Below are 20742 nucleotides of genomic sequence, written 5' to 3'. Positions count from 1 at the left end.
GTAGACTCTATATTTACTGAGGACAGATTAAATCTAGAGACTACAGTGGCACTACTGCAGTAAGTGGTTTCTGATGCATCTGGGACATAGGTGAATCATTGGGCGCAAGGCAGAGGGGGCGACAGTCCTTCACAGGACGACACACACATTCACGGACACTTTTGAATCGCCAATCCACGTACCACCGTGTGTTTTTGGACTGTGGGAGGAAACCGGAGCACCCGGAGGAAACCCACACAGACACAGGGAGAACACACCACACTCCTCACAGACAGTCACTCTGAGGAAACCCATGCAGACACAGGGAGAACACACCACACTCCTCACAGACAGTCACCCGGAGGAAACCCACACAGACACAGGGAGAACACACCACACTCCTCACAGACAGTCACCCGGAGGAAACCCATGCAGACACAGAGAACACACTGGGAATCGAACCCACAACCTCTGACTCAACTGCTGCGCCACCGTGCTGCCCCTATATAAGGGTTGGCCTTTTCAATTTACCCCTTCTCCTGCACTTCAAAACAATACATAACAGATGACATTTACTGCTTATTATGAGCCAGAAATCAAAACTGAATTCTCAAATATTATGTGCAGATACTTTTATTGACACTGATTAATTCTATACTCAAATTTAAATCAACAAGAAAAATAAGAAAGTAAAATCTGAAAATAAGAAACCATTACACGTACACTGCAGTTACCAAACTGGAACTTCAAATGTTAGATTCTGGTTTTAACATGCACTACATTTTGTTTATTCACATTATAACAAACTGGGTGATGGACAAAACGTTTGATACATATATTTTCCCATAAGCAAGGTCTAGGTCTAACATGCGCCTCTGATACTGGGACCACTCAGTCCTCCAAGACTTGACTCCAGACAACGAGCTACTGGTTTGCTGCTTCACAAGCATCTATCCAGTCACTGTACACATCCACGGGTTCTGAGAGATCTAGAGAAGGATTTAAGGAAAAACACTCCTTATTCTACAGTTACAGTGTATGATTAATACTCAAATGTCCTTCCAATGAACAGTGTGATTTAATGCTGATTAGAAGGATACAGGTAATGGGGGTCTGGAACTCCTCCAAGCACACGGAGCACGATATGATTCCTGTGTTTCGACTTCTTTCCCTAAAAAAATAAAACAAAATGACATACTGCCTCCAGCTGTGCGCTATTGAACGTTAATAACTCCAGATTCCAAGACTAGGATTACATTAAAGACAAGACTTTTATTGTTGAAACTTCAAATGCCTTGTCGTGTAGCCCCAGAAATGGCTTAACTCATGTGCAAGATACTTACCCACAACTACACAGCAATTTAAGGCCAATTATTATCAATCCGTTATATAAGTTATCAATAACTGACTGCTCCTTCTGTATGATTGTTTACATGTTCATGGGCTGTGCTGTTAATAATAAACAGAGCTCCCACAACAGAGATCCCTCAGAGGTAAAGAATAAGACGATTCTTAAATGTCAGGGTCATTAATTACACCGCAGTCTAAAATGTCAGTCATCTCTAAACATCTGTTCAGTGCAGATGTTTCAAACTTAATAAATAAGCTCAGGTTACCACAGGATTCATGTGCAAAATATTGTATTCTTAAATTTGGACAGTGTTATTAACATGGTTCTTTTAGTACGATCCCAGAGTAAGAAATAAACAAATAAATTTAAAAAAGGATGTGTCATGCATCACGAAATGTCCTAAAGTATAATGTTTTTGGCCCTTTTTGCTCAGATCTACTTACAACGCGTTTTCTATTGCATGTCTACTCGACCATTAGCACAGCTAATTGGCCCCAGTCTCTAACAGGAAAAGCAGGTTTTGAAATCCACTAAAGTGGCAGTATAGTTAAACAGTTTACTGGTCATGAATACGTTTTGTTTTTGGGATTTTTTTGGGACTGACCACAGCTCTGCTATCGAGTTCTCACAGATCAGCAGAGATTGTTCATACCTTGTTGCACTTCTGGCTCTTGCTGGGCTTTTTCGTAGGTCACTAATCCAAGGAGAATGTTCAAAATACCAAGGTGTAATTTTACAAGCTGCCATTGTGAGTTGGATCAATACACATGTGATACTTAAGTAATATTTAGATTTTGTTTGTGCAGGATGTCTGCATTTCATCATGACTGACAAGTCTCTCTGGCCAATCAGGGTTCTGTAAAGTTTACGGCTCCCTTGGAACCACGCTTGAGCAGAGACTAAAAATGCACCTGGTTCCTGGGACCAGTTTTGCGTGGTGAATAAGCAACAAAGCCGAGCCAAGCATTGGAAACACTCTAGGGGCCGCAATCTTTGGATGTGCAGTCGTCAAGCACTAAAGAAAGAAGAAAAAGAAGCTAGAAGAGCGGTCAGTAAAAGGTTCAATTTCTCCATATTCTTACATTTTAACATCACATGATTTCTCGTGGTTACAGAAAGGACAGGTAAACTGAGTGTCCAGGTTCCCAGTCATTTTCTTCTTAGGAGGAGGCTTTCTCTTTGACTTTCTGCGAGCCATCGCTACCGGACTGTTCTGTTGAAAAGAAAAAACACAAATAAATAATCATCATAAATAAACGTGGCTCCTTGTTTACCAGTTACTAACTCGACAATTCTATGTGTTATTACAGAAGAGGTCTTACATTTACATACATTACAGAACACTATATAAATAATGTACACAACACTGCACTGTTGAAATATACACAGTGTTATGTATAATTAAGAATATTATTTTTAAAATGTATAAATGGGGTTAAAGGCTGGGAAGAGTGCTAAAAGTAGTGTGAAAAACACCTAGAGGCTCCAGAATAATGAGCTTTATATCAAGTTCTAAAAGCAACATCGGCCATGGCTTCACTGGACTTTAAAAATAACGTTAGCTACAAAGAAGCTAAACATTGAATTATAATGATTCAATCAAACTATTTACCACATGAAATATTCACAAATTACAAATTACGAAAAGTCGGTATTCTCTGGTTAATTAACGGTATTGGCTAACACCTGTCTACAGAAAGAAAAGTATGCAAATTAAAACTATCATGAGGCTAGCAACGTTAGCATACACAACATGTAGTTAGCCTTCAGTCAGTTAACGTTAAATTAAACAAGTCAGCGCTCTACAGACTCTGGTTCTGAAATGTGAAGAGAAGATAATATAAAACTAAAGTTTTTCCTCGTGTGTGAGAGCTGGAGTGACCCGCCAGGGGCCACAGAAAGCGCTGGGTAGCTAACTATGCTAGTGTTAGCTCCCTGGCCATGAGCGCTATCACTACCCAGTAGCGCTCAAAACCGCCCAAACTCTCTCACTCCAGCTTCAGCTGTTTTTGTTCTGCGCTCTGTTTCCAGTCCGTTATCTGCCGTATGTGAACAAGACGCAGTTCCTTACCGTGTGAGTGAGCAGTTAATCCAGAAACTAAGAATACTGTTCAGAACAACAACAACAACCCCGAGTAAACCCCACACCGAGATGAAGACGAAGGGCGAAGAGCAGCGCTACTGACACCCGGCGGCGGACAGAGGATCTACACATAAAATAAACAGCTACAGAAAGGAGTGGAGAAAATGGGGCATGGTTATCAATAAATACACGTTAATTAAGCATGTGTGTGTTAAACGCTGATTCGGTGATACGCGAGATTCAATGATTTATTCTGTAAAATCAGCGAATATTTGATTTTATGTTTCTCCGTCATTTCTATGTTTCTATTATTAAGAGTGATTATAATTCTGTGATTTGTCTCACAGGCAAAATACATCGAGCAGACGACCGGTCGATTCGATACAGTACGCATGCGTGGTCGGGTGCGCCTTGTTTTGAACTGGCGGGAGAGGTGTCCAATGAAAGCTTATGGCGTCCCCTTGTGGCCGATATAATTTATTTACCTGGTCCGAGGTGCCTTTACATGTTAGAGCCCACTGTTTGTAGACATCTTGTTAGTTTGAAGATAATCTCAGGAATTCAGTGGTGCTAGGTTTATAAAAGTTGTATAACCACAGATATATTTTAGTTATGTTTAGTGCAGGTGACTTGTTTTTCCCAAAATCCAGGATTACAGATATGTCCTATAATATACAGAAAACTGAACACTGAATAATAATTTGTAGGTTCATCATCCCAAGAACCAGCCTACTGACTCGATGATTGATTTATTACTTTTGGATGATATTTATCATTGTACAGATTATTCATCTCCATTCCCTTTCATATTCCTGTATTTTATTTTTGTGTTTTATATTTGAAGCAGATTCCTCATTAGTTCCAATATTAAAAATAATAATACTGCTCTGATGGAAAGTGGATAGTTCAAACTTTCATATGAAACTGTCATGTTGTATATGCCTCATAGGACATTTATGAAGTGAAGAACGTGAAGGATGCAGATTTGGAAACACCGGTGTGTGGAATCATAAACTAGTTCAGTTTGGTGTGATTCTGGACGACCAGCTATCATTCACAACCCACGTCACGAACCTGACTCGGTCATGCAGATTCCTACAGTACAACAGCCGGCGGATCTGGCTCTTTTTTTCTCAGGAGGCTGCCAAGGTGCTTGTCCAGTCTCTAGTCATCTCAAGGCTTGACCACTGCAACTCACACCTGTCTGGTCTTCCTCTGCGGCCCATCAGGCCTCTTCAGCGGGCTCGTCTTCAATCTTCCAAAGTTCACCCACGTCACTCCACTGCTGCGCTCTCTTCATTGGCTTCCTGTAGCTGCTCGCTTCACGTTTAAAACTCTCATGCTTCCTACAAAGTCAAGAACATACCAGCCCCTCCCTACCTCATGGCAATGGTCAAGATTCGGACTGCACCTCAAGACTTTTGAGCTTCAAGCACAACTCGACTCGACCTGCCACCCCTAAAGTCACATGGAGGACAGGCGTCAAGACTCTTCTCAGATGCTGGGATGAACTTCCACTGCCTGAAGACTGAAGACCCATCTCTTTGTCACCCACTTAGGGGAGCACTAGTCTAAGAGCTCACTGTAACATGTTTTTTTTTTACAGATAACTCCTTTCTTTCTAGGTATGAGCACTGTCTCGATTGTATTGTGTATTGTTCTTTCTAGGTATGAGCACTGGCCCTTGTTCTGGGAAGCGTCTGAGCTCAGAAGGAATTTGGACCCGAACCTTTGTACTAGCGAGGACACACATTCTGCCTGAACACTACACACTTTTGTTAGTCGCTCTGAATATGAACGACTGCTAAATGCTGTAAATGTAATAATAATGTAGTTTGAAAATGCATTTCACAAAGAGATACCTATATTCATGAAAAGGACACGTTTAAGTAACATCATCTGAGTTTTATTACATTTCATTTTGGTCATTTGTTTTTATCTGTTATTTTGTTTTGTTGTAATTTTTCCTGCTTGTGCAATATGAAGCTTTTGTGCCTGAGCATTAATAATAATAATAATAACCTAAAACATTTTATATAATGTATTTTTCTGTGGTTGAACTATATTGCCAGATAATAGAAACATTCCCATGTTCATTATCTATATTTAAAACTCTATGAGCAGTCAAACCATATTTAACGTCATGAAACTTAATTTAAAGACGATTTTTTAATTCATTAAAAATTAAACGCAGTCTCCCACCTCATGTTAAATCATAATTCTAAAACACATTATGCGTACAAGTCTTTAATTTTATACAAACTGATAACACACGTGTGTCCACGGGTTTGGGACTTGTCTGTCTACATCTTATCATAAATAAATCTGAATTTATTCTCAGAATTATACTGACCTTTTTTTCTCAGAATTATTCATAGATTATTTTTAGAATTATGACTTTATTCTCTGAATCTTACTTATTTATTTTTTTCAATGTGGCCCTAAAACTCATTAACCTAGAGGTGCATTATCATCATCATCATCATCATCATCATCGTTTCTGCTTGTCCATTTCAGGGTCGCGGTGGCAACAGGGCGAGCAAAAAAGACCAGACGTCTCTGTCCCCCACCACTTCCACCAGCTCCTTCTCGGTAATCCCCAGGCGTTCCCAGACCAGCTGGGAGATATAATCCCTCCAGAGTGTACTGGGTCAACCCCGGGGCCTCCTTGGACGTGCCTGGTATACCTCCAGCGGGAGGCGTCCAGGAAGCATCCTCATCAGACGCCTGAACCACCTCAACACGAAGGAACAGCGACTTTACTCCGAGCTCCTCGCAAGTCACTGAGCTCCTCACCCGATCACGGAGAGTACGCCCAGCAACCTGTCAGAGAAAGCTCATTTCAGCCGTTGTCTCCGCAATCTCCTTCTTTCTGTCATTACCCAGAGCTCATGACCCTAGGTGAGAGTGGGGACGTAGACTGAGCGGTAAATTTAGAGCTTTGCTTTAAGGCTCAGCTCTCTCTCTTCATCACGACCGACCGGTACAGTGACCACATTACTACCACTGCACCTAACCTCCGGTCAATCTCACTATCCCTCTTCCCATCACTCGTGAATAAGAACCCTGGTGTCCACCATCGGGTTCTTGGGTTACCGCCATAACAGGCACCTATCTGCTACATGCAGCTGTTTCCACAATGAAAGTCCAGAACAGGGCCCATTCAGACTCCATCCCCACACCTCCTCCAGAACATGTGAGAAGTTCTCTTGGAGGTGAGAGTTGAAATCCATCCGGACAGAATCCTCTGCCAGCTTTTCCCAGCACATCCTCTCTATACGCTTGGACTTACCGGGTCTCTCCGGCAGCTTTCCCCACCATCAGAACCAACTCACCACCAGATGGTGATCAGTTGACAGCTCAGCCCCTCTCTTTACCTGAGTGTCCAAAACATATGGCCTCAGGTCAGAAGACACGACCACAAAGTCCATCATTGACCTTTGACCCAGGGTGCCAAGTACACTTAATAGCAACCTTATGTTCAAACATGGTGTTCGTTATGGACAAACCATGACTAGCACAGAAGTCCAATAACATCACACCGCCCGGGTTCAGATCAGGAGGCCGTACCTCCCAGTCACTCCTCTCCAGGTTTCCCAGTCATTGCCAACGTGTGCATTGAAGTCCCCCAGTAAAACAATAGAGTCAGTGCATGGAATCTTCTCTTGAACTCCATTCTCTACCTCCAAGAACGCTGAATACTCTGAGCTGTTGTTCTGTAACACAGGAGCGGAAAAAGGAAACTGAACAGAAGACAAAACACTGGACTGTAGAGGAGACAGGACAGAGGCAGGACAATGAGACTGAACAGGAGCAGAAAGAGACACTGGACAGATTCTGAAACTGAAAAGGGGACTGGACTGAGGACTAGAGCAGATACTGGACAGGAGACTGACAACAGGGAGTAACGAGATGAAACAGGTGATGTGACTCAGGACCAAACACTGGACTGGACCGGAACTGGAGAGAACTAGGCACGGGAACAGGGACCATACACGTTGATCGCCGACTTCCAGTAGCTCGGTTTGTGGAGGGTGCCGGTTCCTCCTTTACTCCTAATGGTCAACGGGTCAGAATATGAGAGTTTGTATTCCGTATATTAATGTTTTCCAAGTCAAGTCAAATTTATTTGTATAGTGCTTTTTACAACCTAACTGTGTCACAGAGGGGGTGTGCCAGGAAGGAAGGACCAGCAGGAACATCCATGGCTGAGGTGCCCTAGAGCAAGGCACCGCTCCTCAGGCGCCAGGGATGGCTATGTGTTCAGATGCACTGGTGTGTGTGTGTTCACTGCCACAGATGGATTAAATGCGGAAGACACATTTCTTTGTACATTGTACAATGACAAGTAATTGCACATCATTACATTATATTATTATTGCATTAATATGTTTCTGAGGGGACTGGGCCCTGGGCAGTAAAGGATCCACAGTGCTTTTGTGAAGTAAAGGTCTCAGGCCCCTTGCAGTGTTTACTATAACAGCAGACATGGGCTGCATTTTGTTTTGGCTGAGCTGTAGTGTAGCAGCAGTCTGTAAATGTAGAACTACAAACATCTACATGTTCAGTGAAGCTGAGAAAATGAACAATGAGTGTAGAATGTGTGAGTGCGATTTTTGGAGAACGTGTATAAAAAGTGAGATTTACATTTCTATATTTACTGGTGAGTTCATTTAAACAGTTATCCTATTGAACTGAACTCACTGTCCTTCCGTCGCCGTTCGCTTTGATGGGCTTCTAATTAGTGATGTGTCGGTCGCGAACGAACCGGTTCAAAGAGCCGGCTCTTGTAAGTGAACGATGAGAGCCGGTTCCCGTCTAAGACCGAGCCATTTTTTTCTAAGGCTTGTCATTCAACCAATCAGAGAACAACAAGCTAAGGTACCAATCAGCGAAGGGTTATACCACCAAGCAGGGAGGGGAGGGGTGGGCAGATATTAACAGAGAGAAGAAACCGGATCAACCCTCCGAGCTGAGACACTTGGTTTTCCTGAACGCCAGTCTGCCTTCCAAAAAATAGTTGAAGATAATGTTAAATCAGTTAAATGTTTGTTGACAGTTGTGGTTGTTTTAATCACTACCGTTGAATGCTGCTGTTTTGCACTTTGCAGAGTATTTGTTTATTTTATTTCCCAGAAATGGATGATTATTTAATTTAATAAGCTATTTTGTAAAACCTACCTTTTGGGTTCCATTGGCTGTATTTCAGAGTTTACAAGTGATTTTTTATTAAGGTGTTTAAATAAAACTCCAGTTATTTATACAATTAAATGTCTGAGTGCAATCAGTGAGTTATTACAAAACAGCCATAAAACAATTGGCCATTGCAACACTATTTATTATTTTTAATATTGAACAATAATATTTTGTCCATATAGTCATGTAAAATGTAGGTAATATTGTTCTGTACCAGTGGAAATAAGTGGTAAAACAAAGAGCCATTTAGGAGCCGAAAGAGCCGGCTCTTTATGAAGAGCCGAGCCAAAAGAGCCGGCTCCCCAAAAAAGCCGAATTTCCAATCACTACTTCTGATCCTCAGTTATTCACCGTTTTTTTGTTTGGTTTTTTTGCCTGCATGACGTCACACACACAGGCGGGGCATACGTCTCCGCTTTTCTCGGCTCTGATTGGATCATACGTCACAGATGTGTTTGAATAAAGAACATGATTGGCTAATCTGGCTTTGGGGGCGCGGCTAGAGGGAAAGGGGTGTTTGAGCAATAAGGAAATTGTTCTCCAAAACAGCAAGTTCGAGAACCGAGACCTCGAAGCTCGAATCAGAGTTTAGACCTAGAGCTGAGGAACACAGGTATGTGTTGTGTTTTAGAACAGTTTTTGTTTATTTGTATTTACGGTTTCTGAATGTAGTCAGACATTGCAGGTTAAGTAACATCCTGCCTATAGCTTTCATAGCGCTGTAACTCGTAGGGCACCCTCGCTGGATTTCAGCTGGGACGATCATTTAATACCATAGATCCAGAGATATGATAGTGGAGCATTTTAAAACAACATGAGCATAAATTATCTGAAGTAAAGAGCGGTCAGACAGGCTTCTGTGACTAAATACACTCATCTACACTGAAGTGTGGCATTCATACTGAAATAAATAACGACACAGGCCATTTCTGTTATCAAGACCTAACAGCAGTCGGCTTATCTTTTTAAGCAACACACACACACACTTTTTAAAGCAACACACACACACTCACACCTACGGAAACTTTTCAGTCACCAATCCACCTATCAACGTGTGCTTTTGGACTGTGGGTGGAAACCGGAGCACCCGGAGGAAACCCACGCAGACACAGGGAGAACACACCACACTCCTCACAGACAGTCACCCGGAGGAAACCCACGCAGACACAGGGAGAACACACCACACTCCTCACAGACAGTCACCCGGAGGAAACCCACGCAGACACAGGGAGAACACACCACACTCCTCACAGACAGTCACCCGGAGGAAACCCACGCAGACACAGGGAGAACACACCACACTCCTCACAGACAGTCACCCGGAGGAAACCCACACAGACACAGGGAGAACACACCACACTCCTCACAGACAGTCACCCGGAGGAAACCCACGCAGACACAGGGAGAACACACCACACTCCTCACAGACAGTCACCCGGAGGAAACCCACGCAGACACAGGGAGAACACACCACACTCCTCACAGACAGTCGCCCGGAGGAAACCCACGCAGACACAGAGAGAACACACCTCACTCCTCACAGACAGTCACCCGGAGGAAACCCACGCAGACACAGGGAGAACACACCACACTCCTCACAGACAGTCACCCGGAGGAAACCCACGAAGACACAGGGAGAACACACCACACTCCTCACAGACAGTCACCCGGAGGAAACCCACGAAGACACAGGGAGAACACACCTCACTCCTCACAGACAGTCACCCGGAGGAAACCCACGCAGACACAGGGAGAACACACCACACTCCTCACAGACAGTCACCCGGAGGAAACCCACACAGACACAGGGAGAACACACCACACTCCTCACAGACAGTCACCCAGAGGAAACCCACGCAGACACAGGGAGAACACACCACACTCCTCACAGACAGTCACCCAGAGGAAACCCACGCAGACACAGGGAGAACACACCACACTCCTCACAGACAGTCACCCGGAGGAAACCCACGCAGACACAGGGAGAACACACCACACTCCTCACAGACAGTCACCCGGAGGAAACCCACGCAGACACAGGGAGAACACACCACACTCCTCACAGACAGTCACCCGGAGGAAACCCACGCAGACACAGGGAGAACACACCACACTCCTCACAGACAGTCACCCAGAGGAAACCCACGCAGACACAGGGAGAACACACCACACTCCTCACAGACAGTCACCCAGAGGAAACCCACGCAGACACAGGGAGAACACACCACACTCCTCACAGACAGTCACCCGGAGGAAACCCACGCAGACACAGGGAGAACACACCACACTCCTCACAGACAGTCACCCGGAGGAAACCCACGCAGACACAGGGAGAACACACCACACTCCTCACAGACAGTCACCCGGAGGAAACCCACGCAGACACAGAGAGAACACACCTCACTCCTCACAGACAGTCACCCGGAGGAAACCCACACAGACACAGGGAGAACACACCACACTCCTCACAGACAGTCACCCGGAGGAAACCCACGCAGACACAGGGAGAACACACCACACTCCTCACAGACAGTCACTCGGAGGAAACCCACGCAGACACAGGGAGAACACACCACACTCCTCACAGACAGTCACCCGGAGGAAACCCACGCAGACACAGGGAGAACACACCACACTCCTCACAGACAGTCACCCGGAGGAAACCCACACAGACACAGGGAGAACACACCACACTCCTCACAGACAGTCACCCGGAGGAAACCCACACAGACACAGGGAGAACACACCACACTCCTCACAGACAGTCACTCGGAGGAAACCCACGCAGACACAGGGAGAACACACCACACTCCTCACAGACAGTCACCCGGAGGAAACCCACACAGACACAGGGAGAACACACCACACTCCTCACAGACAGTCACCCGGAGGAAACCCACACAGACACAGAGAGAACACACCTCACTCCTCACAGACAGTCACCCGGAGGAAACCCACACAGACACAGGGAGAACACACCACACTCCTCACAGACAGTCACCCGGAGGAAACCCACACAGACACAGGGAGAACACACCACACTCCTCACAGACAGTCACTCGGAGGAAACCCACGCAGACACAGGGAGAACACACCACACTCCTCACAGACAGTCACCCGGAGGAAACCCACGCAGACACAGGGAGAACACACCACACTCCTCACAGACAGTCACCCGGAGGAAACCCACACAGACACAGAGAGAACACACCACACTCCTCACAGACAGTCACCCGGAGGAAACCCACGCAGACACAGGGAGAACACACCACACTCCTCACAGACAGTCACCCGGAGGAAACCCACGCAGACACAGAGAGAACACACCTCACTCCTCACAGACAGTCACCCGGAGGAAACCCACACAGACACAGGGAGAACACACCACACTCCTCACAGACAGTCACCCGGAGGAAACCCACACAGACACAGGGAGAACACACCACACTCCTCACAGACAGTCACCCGGAGGAAACCCACGCAGACACAGGGAGAACACACCACACTCCTCACAGACAGTCACCCGGAGGAAACCCACACAGACACAGGGAGAACACACCACACTCCTCACAGACAGTCACCCGAAGCAGGAATCGAACCCACAACCTCCAGGTGCCACTCGTACAATCAGGCCGAGTTTCTGCACTGAAGTGTGGTATTCATACTGAAATAAATAACGACACAGGCCATTTCTGTTATCGAGACCAAACAGCAGTCGGCTTATCTTTTTTATTTTTAACGTCTCCTGAAGTTCAGTTTTGCCTTAACTCTCTGCCATACGTAAAGCAAACAGAAAACCTGTAAATGCATTACCTGTATTCACTGGATTAGGAACACCTACCTTGTGTCTAAACTCGCTGTTCATTTTATCCACTCCACTAACTGTAGGTCTACACTTTACCAACACAACACACCAACACACCAGCGCCATGTCAGCGTCATGCAGTGCTGAGTATCATCCACCCCCCAAATCATTCCTGCTCTGTGGGGTTCCTCTGCTCTTTGTGACTGCGACTCCTACCTGCTGCGCCACCGTGCCGCCCGTACAGTCAGGCCCAGTTTCTCAAACATATTTTAGTGTTAAGATCATGTTAGTGTTTTATATGACGCTCACTTTCCCACTTAACTATCATCATTGTGTTCAGATGTTTTGGGAAATCCATTCACTTGTGACAAAGTGTATAAAACGTCAAATGGGATTACAGCTATTCTTCAAATTCTTCATTATGTCTTCAATAATGGTTTTAAAGATTAAAGAAATCAATCAGAGTGTTCTAATATGAAATCTTCAGCTCAGAATCGTTCGAAGTGGGGATGATAACCAAAAGGGTGTCTCTAAAATCAACCACACACAAGTGTTTGGTTTGGTTTTTTATTGATCATAAACACAATGCCTCCCGGCTGACACCCTCCTGTTGGTCACTTATGGGCAGTCCAGCTGGGTTCTTGCGAGTTATTTCCACTGGCTACATTTTGGCACTATTTTAATCAGTGTTTCAATGGTCATGGAGGCACCCTGCACTGCACATGTATTGCTTTACCATCTCCCAACATACTTCATTCAGCTAATCGGCTAAATAACAAGTCCTTTCAGAGCTGCAGTGCGTGCGTTAAAGCAGAAAACCACTAAAACACTGCTGTAAATCCATTCATAGTGGAGAGGTGTATGCGTCGCAGTTTAAGGCCCAGGAGCCAATCACAATCTTGTTTCATACTTGTCTATATTTTATTATCATCAAAAAGAAAGGTTCACTGGTCAATAGTGAATAGTAAATTAGGATTTGAAATGTCCTTTATTTTCACTACACTATGCAAAGTACAATGAAATGTAAGCAACACCAACAATGTGTACACCTTCAAATTACAGTCTTCAGAAACGTCCCAGTGTGAAAATAATCACAATTTTAACAAAATCTAAGTTCCTACATGTTTCTATAATGAGCAGCTATTTCACATCAGACCCGTGTCATTTAAGTTTTTACAGTTCATCATAATAATGTATAGGTTTTCGTTGGTTTATTTGTTTTGTAAATAACTGGTATTACCCATTTAATGGATTCATTTATTTTCCTTAAAATGAATTCTGCATATATGTGTATTCCAGGCAAAAACTTTGCTGATAACTATATACTTAGGACCCTATATAATTCATTCATTCATTGTCTGTAACTGCGTATCACATTTTTAAACAAAGCACATTTACAGGTTTCAGATCAGTCACCATGGTCACTGAGGGGGACCCGACAGACTTGGTGAAGGTGCTCCATCTGCTGGTGATGGCGTTCTCTTGGGGTATGCAGGTCTGGGTGTCCTTCATTGCAGGTAAGGCAAGTCCTCACTCAAAATGCTCCTTAAATAAAACGTCCACTCGCACCCATGCCATAAAAATGCCTTTGTCTTGGTTTTCTTCAGGGTTTGTGCTGGTGTCTCAGGTAACTCTGCACACATTTGGACTGGTGCAAAGTAAGCTCTTTCCTTGGTATTTCTACTGTCTGTTGGGCAGTAACACAGTCAGCCTGGCTATTTATGCTGTGTATCATCCAAGGGAGCTACTAGACTGGCATGAGTCTGTACAGGTGAGTTCAGCTTCGTCTCTCGCTCTTCTGTATGGAGGTGAATTTTGAATTTTAAACTCAAACCTCAGACTAGGACTGTAACACAATGATGTTTTGGAAGGGCTGGGGTCTTCCAGAACAGGAGTGGGGAATCATTGCTGTGTTTATTGACGGCTGGAATGGTTGTGGGTCATGTGACTATTTTAAAATAATGGTAACCAACTACTTTCCAAAAGATACACGTTTCTGCATGTTTCTCACCACAGTCAGTTAATCAAGGACTTCTGAAGGTGAACCCATTACCAGTGTTGCAGTCGCACTAGTAACTGTCCTTAAATAGCTTTTACTCAGTAGACAACAGGTCACTCTGGTTAAACCTTTTCTAACATCATTAGCACAGTTCAGTGTTTTTTCAGCAGCTGCTTGAAAATAAATAGTTTCAGGAACATAACAAAACTAGCTTTTTTCACAGGAAGCACTCGACCAGTTTGAGTATGTGACCGATCTTAAACCAAATTGATCCAACTGATCTTTTTTCATGTTTATTCTTTGGTCCTGTGGACTCTTTGCACTGGAGCAGTCTTCTGTAAAATAATAACCAGGACATTGCAGTTCTTTTCAGCCTACAGCCCAAACGACTGTGTGTTTCTCTTGCAGATGTCTCTGTTCTTCGTGGCTGTGATCATGGCAGGGCTGAACGCTCAGTGGTTCGGGCCGGCTATAACAGAGAACATGCTGGTGATGAGGGAGATCGAGAAGGAGCATGGCCTCGGAGCGGAGGTGGGCTTCACCACTAACAGAGACCGCTACGTTAAACTTCGAGAACAGGACCCCAAATACAAGAGCCACCGGAGTAGCTTCTACCGCTACCATGGACTATCCAACCTCTGCAACCTGGCTGGCTTCGCCTGCTCCACTATAAATCTCATCTACCTGGCCCTTCACTTGGCCTCTCTATGAGAACACTTTGTCTGTTACCTGTGAAGTGTATTCTGTAACAGGAAGGAAACTCAGGTCCGTTGGAACAAGAGCTCTGTGCTGTTTAATGTTTATCCTCCTCTGATTCTAGTAAACTGGTAAACGTCTGGATTCTCCAGTCTCTGGATATTTACTTTAAAAATTGCTAATGCATTGATTAGTTGAACATTGATCGTATGATTTTAAGAAAAATCATGAGTAAATCCAAGGATCAGAGCAAAGCAGGAGTCACAGTGAGTGACTGTAATAACAGTAAAGCTCAGAATACAGACATTTTGTCCTTTTATTACAGTTAATAGTGGTATTTTTGGTATAAAACAGGAAATACAACATTTGAAGCTAAGCTACTAAACACATTTGCGTTACAGAAACTATCTAATGTTTGTGAAAACACTGAGTTAAGTGCCTACAGTTCTTGCAAAGCTTATGATTTTATAGGGTTCACAGTTTGCCTCAAAACTACCAGTTTATTCATTTGCGATTGCAGACCTATTACACCACAGAGGCCTGGTGCAGCTACAGACAGAGGGTGGAAAATGCTTTATTAATTGTACTTTCACTCAATCAATATTTTAATTTGGACTTTTTACAACTTCTCAATATAAATCTTAAAACCTGGGTGATCTTTACTTTTTCTCTTCAGAAATCAGACAGTTTAATTCCCATGCAGTTTATCTTATTGATTGATTGGTTCTTGCTGATATAAGTCAGAACTACTACCAGGGTTTATGTTATTAAACTTAATTTTAAAGCTTTTTAAGGCTGTTACTTTCACTCAAGCATTTTTGTCAACAGCTTGTGTTTAAATGGCACATGATCAATATTTTATGAAAGACAGTAAAGTAATTTTGGCGGCAATGTGTATTGTGTTGTGTTTACACGTTATGATTTTGAGTTCAGATTAAACGGCTTGCATTGTCTCTTGCGTATCACATTTCTCAGTGTTAGCTTCTGATTTATATTTCAGTTATTTTGAAAAAGCTGATGTGAGTTTTTCAGCTGTTAAATCAGTGTTGATTGCAAAATAAATTCTTTTCTTTATCACATTGATATGCTGGTGTGCTCCAATAGATGGTGCTATTTACGTTCATGCAGTGCTTTTGTTCCCAATCTGTCTTCTGAGTGATACATGTGTGTATTTTTCCTGATTTTACAAACCAACTTCAGCTCAGGAAAAGCTTATGAATTTGATTTATTTGGATTATTTCTGTTGGAACAACCAATATATTCATTCATTCATTATCTGTAACTCTTATCCAGTTCAGGGTCGCGGTGGGTCTAGAGCCTACCTGGAATCATTGGGCACAAGGCAGAAGATCACTCTGGATGGGGTGCCAGTCCTTTAAAGGGTGACACACACACATACAGGGAGACACACACACACACACACACACACCAATCCACCTATAAATGTGTGTGTTTAGGCCAAGTGAGGAAACTGGAGCAATATAGAAGAAACCCAGGCAGACACAGGGAGAACACACCACACTCCTTATAGACAGTCACCCGGAGGAAACCCACGCAGACACAGGGAGAACGCACCACACTCCTCATAGACAGTCACCAAGAGGAAACCCTCGCAGACACAGAGAGAACACACCACACTCCTCACAGACAGTCACCCGGAGGAAACCCACGCAGACACAGGGAAAACACACCACACTCCTCACAGACAGTCACCTGGAGTGGGAATCAAACACACAACCCTCAGGCCCCTGGAGCTGTGTGACTGTGACACTAACTTGCTGCGCCCCCATGCTGCCCCGGCAAATATATTAACCACAAGGTTCACAAACCAGATCCTTGTGAAACACTGATATGAAGCAGTAATATGAGAGTAAAGTGATAATGAGAGTAAGCAGAGACTTCCCCAGATGATTCTATGCCCTCATGATGTGCAACAAACACTTGCTAAAGACCCAATTCTGCGTGTGATGTTTCATCACAGACCGTCATGACCATGTCTAGTGATCATACGACTCAGGAAGTGAAGGCCCATCTTCTGTGCACTGACACTGGAAAGAAAATAAATTTCCTAGCTCTATATCTGAGGCTAAACATTCTGAATTTAATTGAATTTCCAGCAGCACACCGTCAGTGTTGTTTGCACAGTGCTAAGCAAACACTGTCCTACGGAGCAACTCAGTCCTAATTAATTGTCCCCTGCTGTGGTCAGGGAACAGAAGCATCAGTCTTCAGAAGTAATTCAGTCTTCATATCAGTTTTAACGTCACTGAGGTCTAAGCACGTCATCGGCAACACAGTTTACTTTGGGTTGTTATGGGTGCACTCTTTAATTGCACAAGAACAAAGTGGTGACCTCAGAGGGGCTTTGTCAGAAAGCTGAAGCTGAAGGGTGGCAAATACATTACATCAGGGGTCACCGACCTTTCAGACACAAAGAGCCAGAAAAAAAGACATTACTACCAGGAGCCGTAAGGTGTGTATTTACACAAACGTGTGCACACCATTAACACACCGCACACAATAGCAACCACAACTTCATATGACAACTGCAAACCCAGACTGAGCAGACCGCAAGAGTTTCAAATCAAAACACTTTAAGAGTCAAATCCTTGGGATTCAACTGCTCTTCACTGTTATTTACTTTGACTTTATTCACTGCTCTCTGTGTGAAAAAAGAAAGCTCAGAATGATGGCTTTGGAACAGTAGTCTGTAAATAACTGAATATTTTAGAGCAGTATCTGCCCCACGTTGCAGGACTGTGAGGAAAAGGAGGGTTATTTTTTTTAAAAAAAGAACAGACGTCCTCTTTTACCCGGACATGTCCTCTTTTTTAGACTTAGAAAAATGTTCGGGCGGAATTTCACAAATGTCCGGGATTTTGTTTTTCTAGAGCTTACATAGAACTTCGAGAAGTTTCGTTCACAAACTAGTCCCGCCCTCCCCTACTCCGATTGGTTCTCTTGAGTGAGAAGGGGGCGTGGTGAAGTAGCCTAGAATCTTCTGATTGGACGGTCTGACTGTAGAGCTACCGTTATTGGTCGATAACCTCTGTAAACATTTAATTGGTCAGTCTGCACGTCAGTAGTCCTTGTTTACGTCAGGCAAAGCTCATGTACCCACCCTCATCTCGAGCAGCTATGCCGAAACGGAAATGTAAGTTCTCGGATTAATTAAAAAAGAAACTCCCATGTTTTGTGTAGCAAATAAAGGTTTAAATAAAGGTGTAAAGAACTTAAAAGCACACATAGTTTCAGCTAAGCATACATCGGCAGCCCCCCCCCTCGCCCCCCTCTTTTTCACCATCTCAGAACTGGTCACTCTAGTCAACACTTTAAATCAAAATGTCCTTACACTTCTAAAGGATTTCACTGACACACAAAAGGACTCGTCAGCCGCCTGCTATTTTGCCATGAGGTGTAGAAGGAGGCAGAATCATGGTAGTGAGGCCAGCTTAATACAATGGAAATATCAGACTCTCCGTTAACTTCTCGGAGGAGCGTCTGTGGCTGAGACTACCCTCACCACAGCCCCAGAAACAGAGCATTTTCCTGTTTTATTTCATTGAGAATTTCTGTTTACAAATCAGGAGTGTTTTTATTTTTTTTTCCATTTTCAAATTAATATTGAATGGCTACAAGGCACATGGATTAAACACATATTTAAAAAAAAAACTACTATACAGGTACGTATTTGTTCAAGAACGGTAAACATAGTATAAATGTACGTGATGTTAAAAGGTACACAAGTGGTTTTAAAGTCTCGTTGTGTTCCCTAAGTGTACATTATCTCTTCTCCAGAGGAAGAGGGAATATTTATAATCTTTGATTACAGTGCTTTGTAAAATAAAGTAGTAAGATATAAGTGCAGATGAAATGAAGTGTATGAAATAAACATAGCGTAGAAAATTAATGTCAAATATGATACAGTTTTGCTGAGGTTTGCTCTGGCAGCAGGTTTTTTTTTTTTTCATTCACAAAAGCAAGACATGCCGTCTCCAAACACACACTTCGGAAGAAGGAAACATATATTAAACTGATTGGCGACTCCAAAGTGTCCGTAGGTGTGAGTGAATGTGTGAGTGTGTGTCGCCCTGTGAAGGACTGGCGCCCCCTCCAGGGTGTATTCCCACCTTGCGCCCAATGATTCCTGGTAGACTAACACTGAACTGGATAAGAGTTACGGACAATGAATGAATGAATGTAACAAATAAACATTTCTCTTCGATTCCAACACTTAATACAGAGCTCCTACAACTTCTGGGAGCACAAAAACATTATCAGCTGCAGATAAGTCTGATATCACAAGGCAGAAAGTCAGCTTGAGTGGCTTAAGTCATGCTGCCGTGTTGGAAACATCTAAAGTGATTGACTCAAGTTTGTTTTTTGAGGTGCTAAGGGTTTATTCCTTTTATGGTTTGGGCTCGACATCTTCCAAAATATTAATGCTACAGTTTACAATATAAAGTATATAAAGTTGTTCTTTTAAAACTGTGTCCACTGTCTGGGGCGGCGTCTTTCTTGTTTCAGGATGATAATGTATTCACTACAAACCTTGACTGTCTAGGGGCAAATCAACATTAATATTTATAGCACACTGACCTTTAGTAAAAATGCTCTGTTTACTACATATTTGGACCAATTCAGAAACCTTGGCCGTCTGAGCTGCATTCTGAGACCGGATTAAAATTCACAAATGAAAATGTCCCATCTATATTAAGACCTCATTTATGTGTTTATATAACCCACTGGTTCTCATAGAAAATAAAAAGAAAGTATGCAAATGAGAGCTCAAGCCAGCCTTGAAAATAATCAGGTTCCATATGTGATGGAGCTTCATGAACAGACGAGCAAGGCAGGCCCTTCTGAATACACGAGAGATTTGAAGTGGGTGGGGTATTAGCTTAGCTAGCCAGCCTTTTCTAAATGTAGCATTTAACGTCATTAGCGGTCCTGCAGGTAGAGGCTGGGAGCAGTCACCCCTCAGACTGCTCCCACAAGCAATGGACTACACGGTCATCTCAGTCAGAGGCAGTGGAGAGAGAGAGGGGTTGTGGCTGAAGGGAGGAGGTTACAAGGAAATAAAACCTCAGTGAAAGAAATGTGAATGTTTTAAAACAGAAATCACTATTAGTTATTGATAAATCATGTCAAAACTTTCAATTACTTCCTTTATAGATTAAAACCAAGGTTTTTAACCATATACTGCTTACAGTCTGCCATTTCCTGAGGAGGGGCCAGAGTACAGTAAAATGTGTAAAAGCTACAGACATCTGGGGAAAAATGGAGCTTTTCCTGGCTACAACATCACAATTTTGCTTAAATCAGTGAATAAATAAAGAGTTACTAAATCTAATTAAGCTAAATTCACCAATTTAAAATGATGTCTGGGTGGTGTTAATATATCTGTTCTTTCTTAAAGAGTCATCCATTTTCCCTCCAAAAAAAAGCTTATAGTTTTCCATCGACCCATTTCCACCCATTCATCTCAGTGATGTCTACAGCCTGGACACTAATGTTAATTTAAATAAACTAATAACTATAAACTAAATCATACACTTCATAACTGTGTGATATTGTGGCTATCTTGAAGAAAGAAAACACACACACACACACACACAAGGAAGTAAGAGAGA

The 20742-nt window shown here is 43.3% G+C and overlaps 2 protein-coding genes across 2 annotated transcripts; one reads left to right on the top strand and one right to left on the bottom strand.

Annotated features, from left to right (window-relative positions):
* Positions 1 to 582: 582 nt before the first annotated feature.
* On the bottom strand, positions 583 to 3561 carry elof1 (elongation factor 1). Its single transcript, XM_066642734.1, has 4 exons — positions 3402 to 3561; positions 2413 to 2543; positions 1080 to 1150; positions 583 to 968 (listed from the first exon to the last, which is right to left on the bottom strand). The coding sequence occupies exons 2-4, from the start codon at positions 2526 to 2528 to the stop codon at positions 904 to 906; spliced, it is 252 nt and encodes an 83-aa protein (XP_066498831.1). The 5' UTR covers positions 2529 to 2543; positions 3402 to 3561; the 3' UTR covers positions 583 to 903.
* A 5540-nt stretch (positions 3562 to 9101) lies between these two features.
* On the top strand, positions 9102 to 16193 carry tmem205 (transmembrane protein 205). The gene is made up of 4 exons (XM_066642557.1): positions 9102 to 9222; positions 13815 to 13931; positions 14022 to 14185; positions 14822 to 16193. Exons 2-4 carry the CDS (start codon positions 13832 to 13834, stop codon positions 15122 to 15124), a joined length of 567 nt encoding a protein of 188 aa, XP_066498654.1. The 5' UTR covers positions 9102 to 9222; positions 13815 to 13831; the 3' UTR covers positions 15125 to 16193.
* Positions 16194 to 20742: the final 4549 nt, after the last annotated feature.

The sequence above is a fragment of the Hoplias malabaricus genome, chromosome 13 (assembly GCF_029633855.1).
Source record: "Hoplias malabaricus isolate fHopMal1 chromosome 13, fHopMal1.hap1, whole genome shotgun sequence".
Taxonomy (NCBI): Eukaryota; Metazoa; Chordata; class Actinopteri; order Characiformes; family Erythrinidae; genus Hoplias; species Hoplias malabaricus.
The sequence above is the reverse complement of the archived record's forward strand: the minus strand, read 5'-3'. Positions and strand labels throughout refer to the sequence as shown.

Excerpts from the sequence above, each read along its gene's own strand:
- elof1 (XM_066642734.1), bottom strand. The coding sequence starts at position 2,528 with ATGGCTCGCAGAAAGTCAAAGAGAAAGCCTCCTCCTAAGAAGAAAATG. Across the intron at positions 1,151-2,412 it reads AAATCATGTGATGTTAAAAT|GGAAAGAAGTCGAAACACAG; the intron begins GTAAGAATATGG and ends TTATTTTTTTAG. Across the intron at positions 969-1,079 it reads GTTCCAGACCCCCATTACCT|ATCTCTCAGAACCCGTGGAT; the intron begins GTATCCTTCTAA and ends ATCCTTCTCTAG.
- tmem205 (XM_066642557.1), top strand. The coding sequence starts at position 13,832 with ATGGTCACTGAGGGGGACCCGACAGACTTGGTGAAGGTGCTCCATCTG. Across the intron at positions 13,932-14,021 it reads CTGGGTGTCCTTCATTGCAG|GGTTTGTGCTGGTGTCTCAG; the intron begins GTAAGGCAAGTC and ends GGTTTTCTTCAG. Across the intron at positions 14,186-14,821 it reads ACTGGCATGAGTCTGTACAG|ATGTCTCTGTTCTTCGTGGC; the intron begins GTGAGTTCAGCT and ends TTTCTCTTGCAG.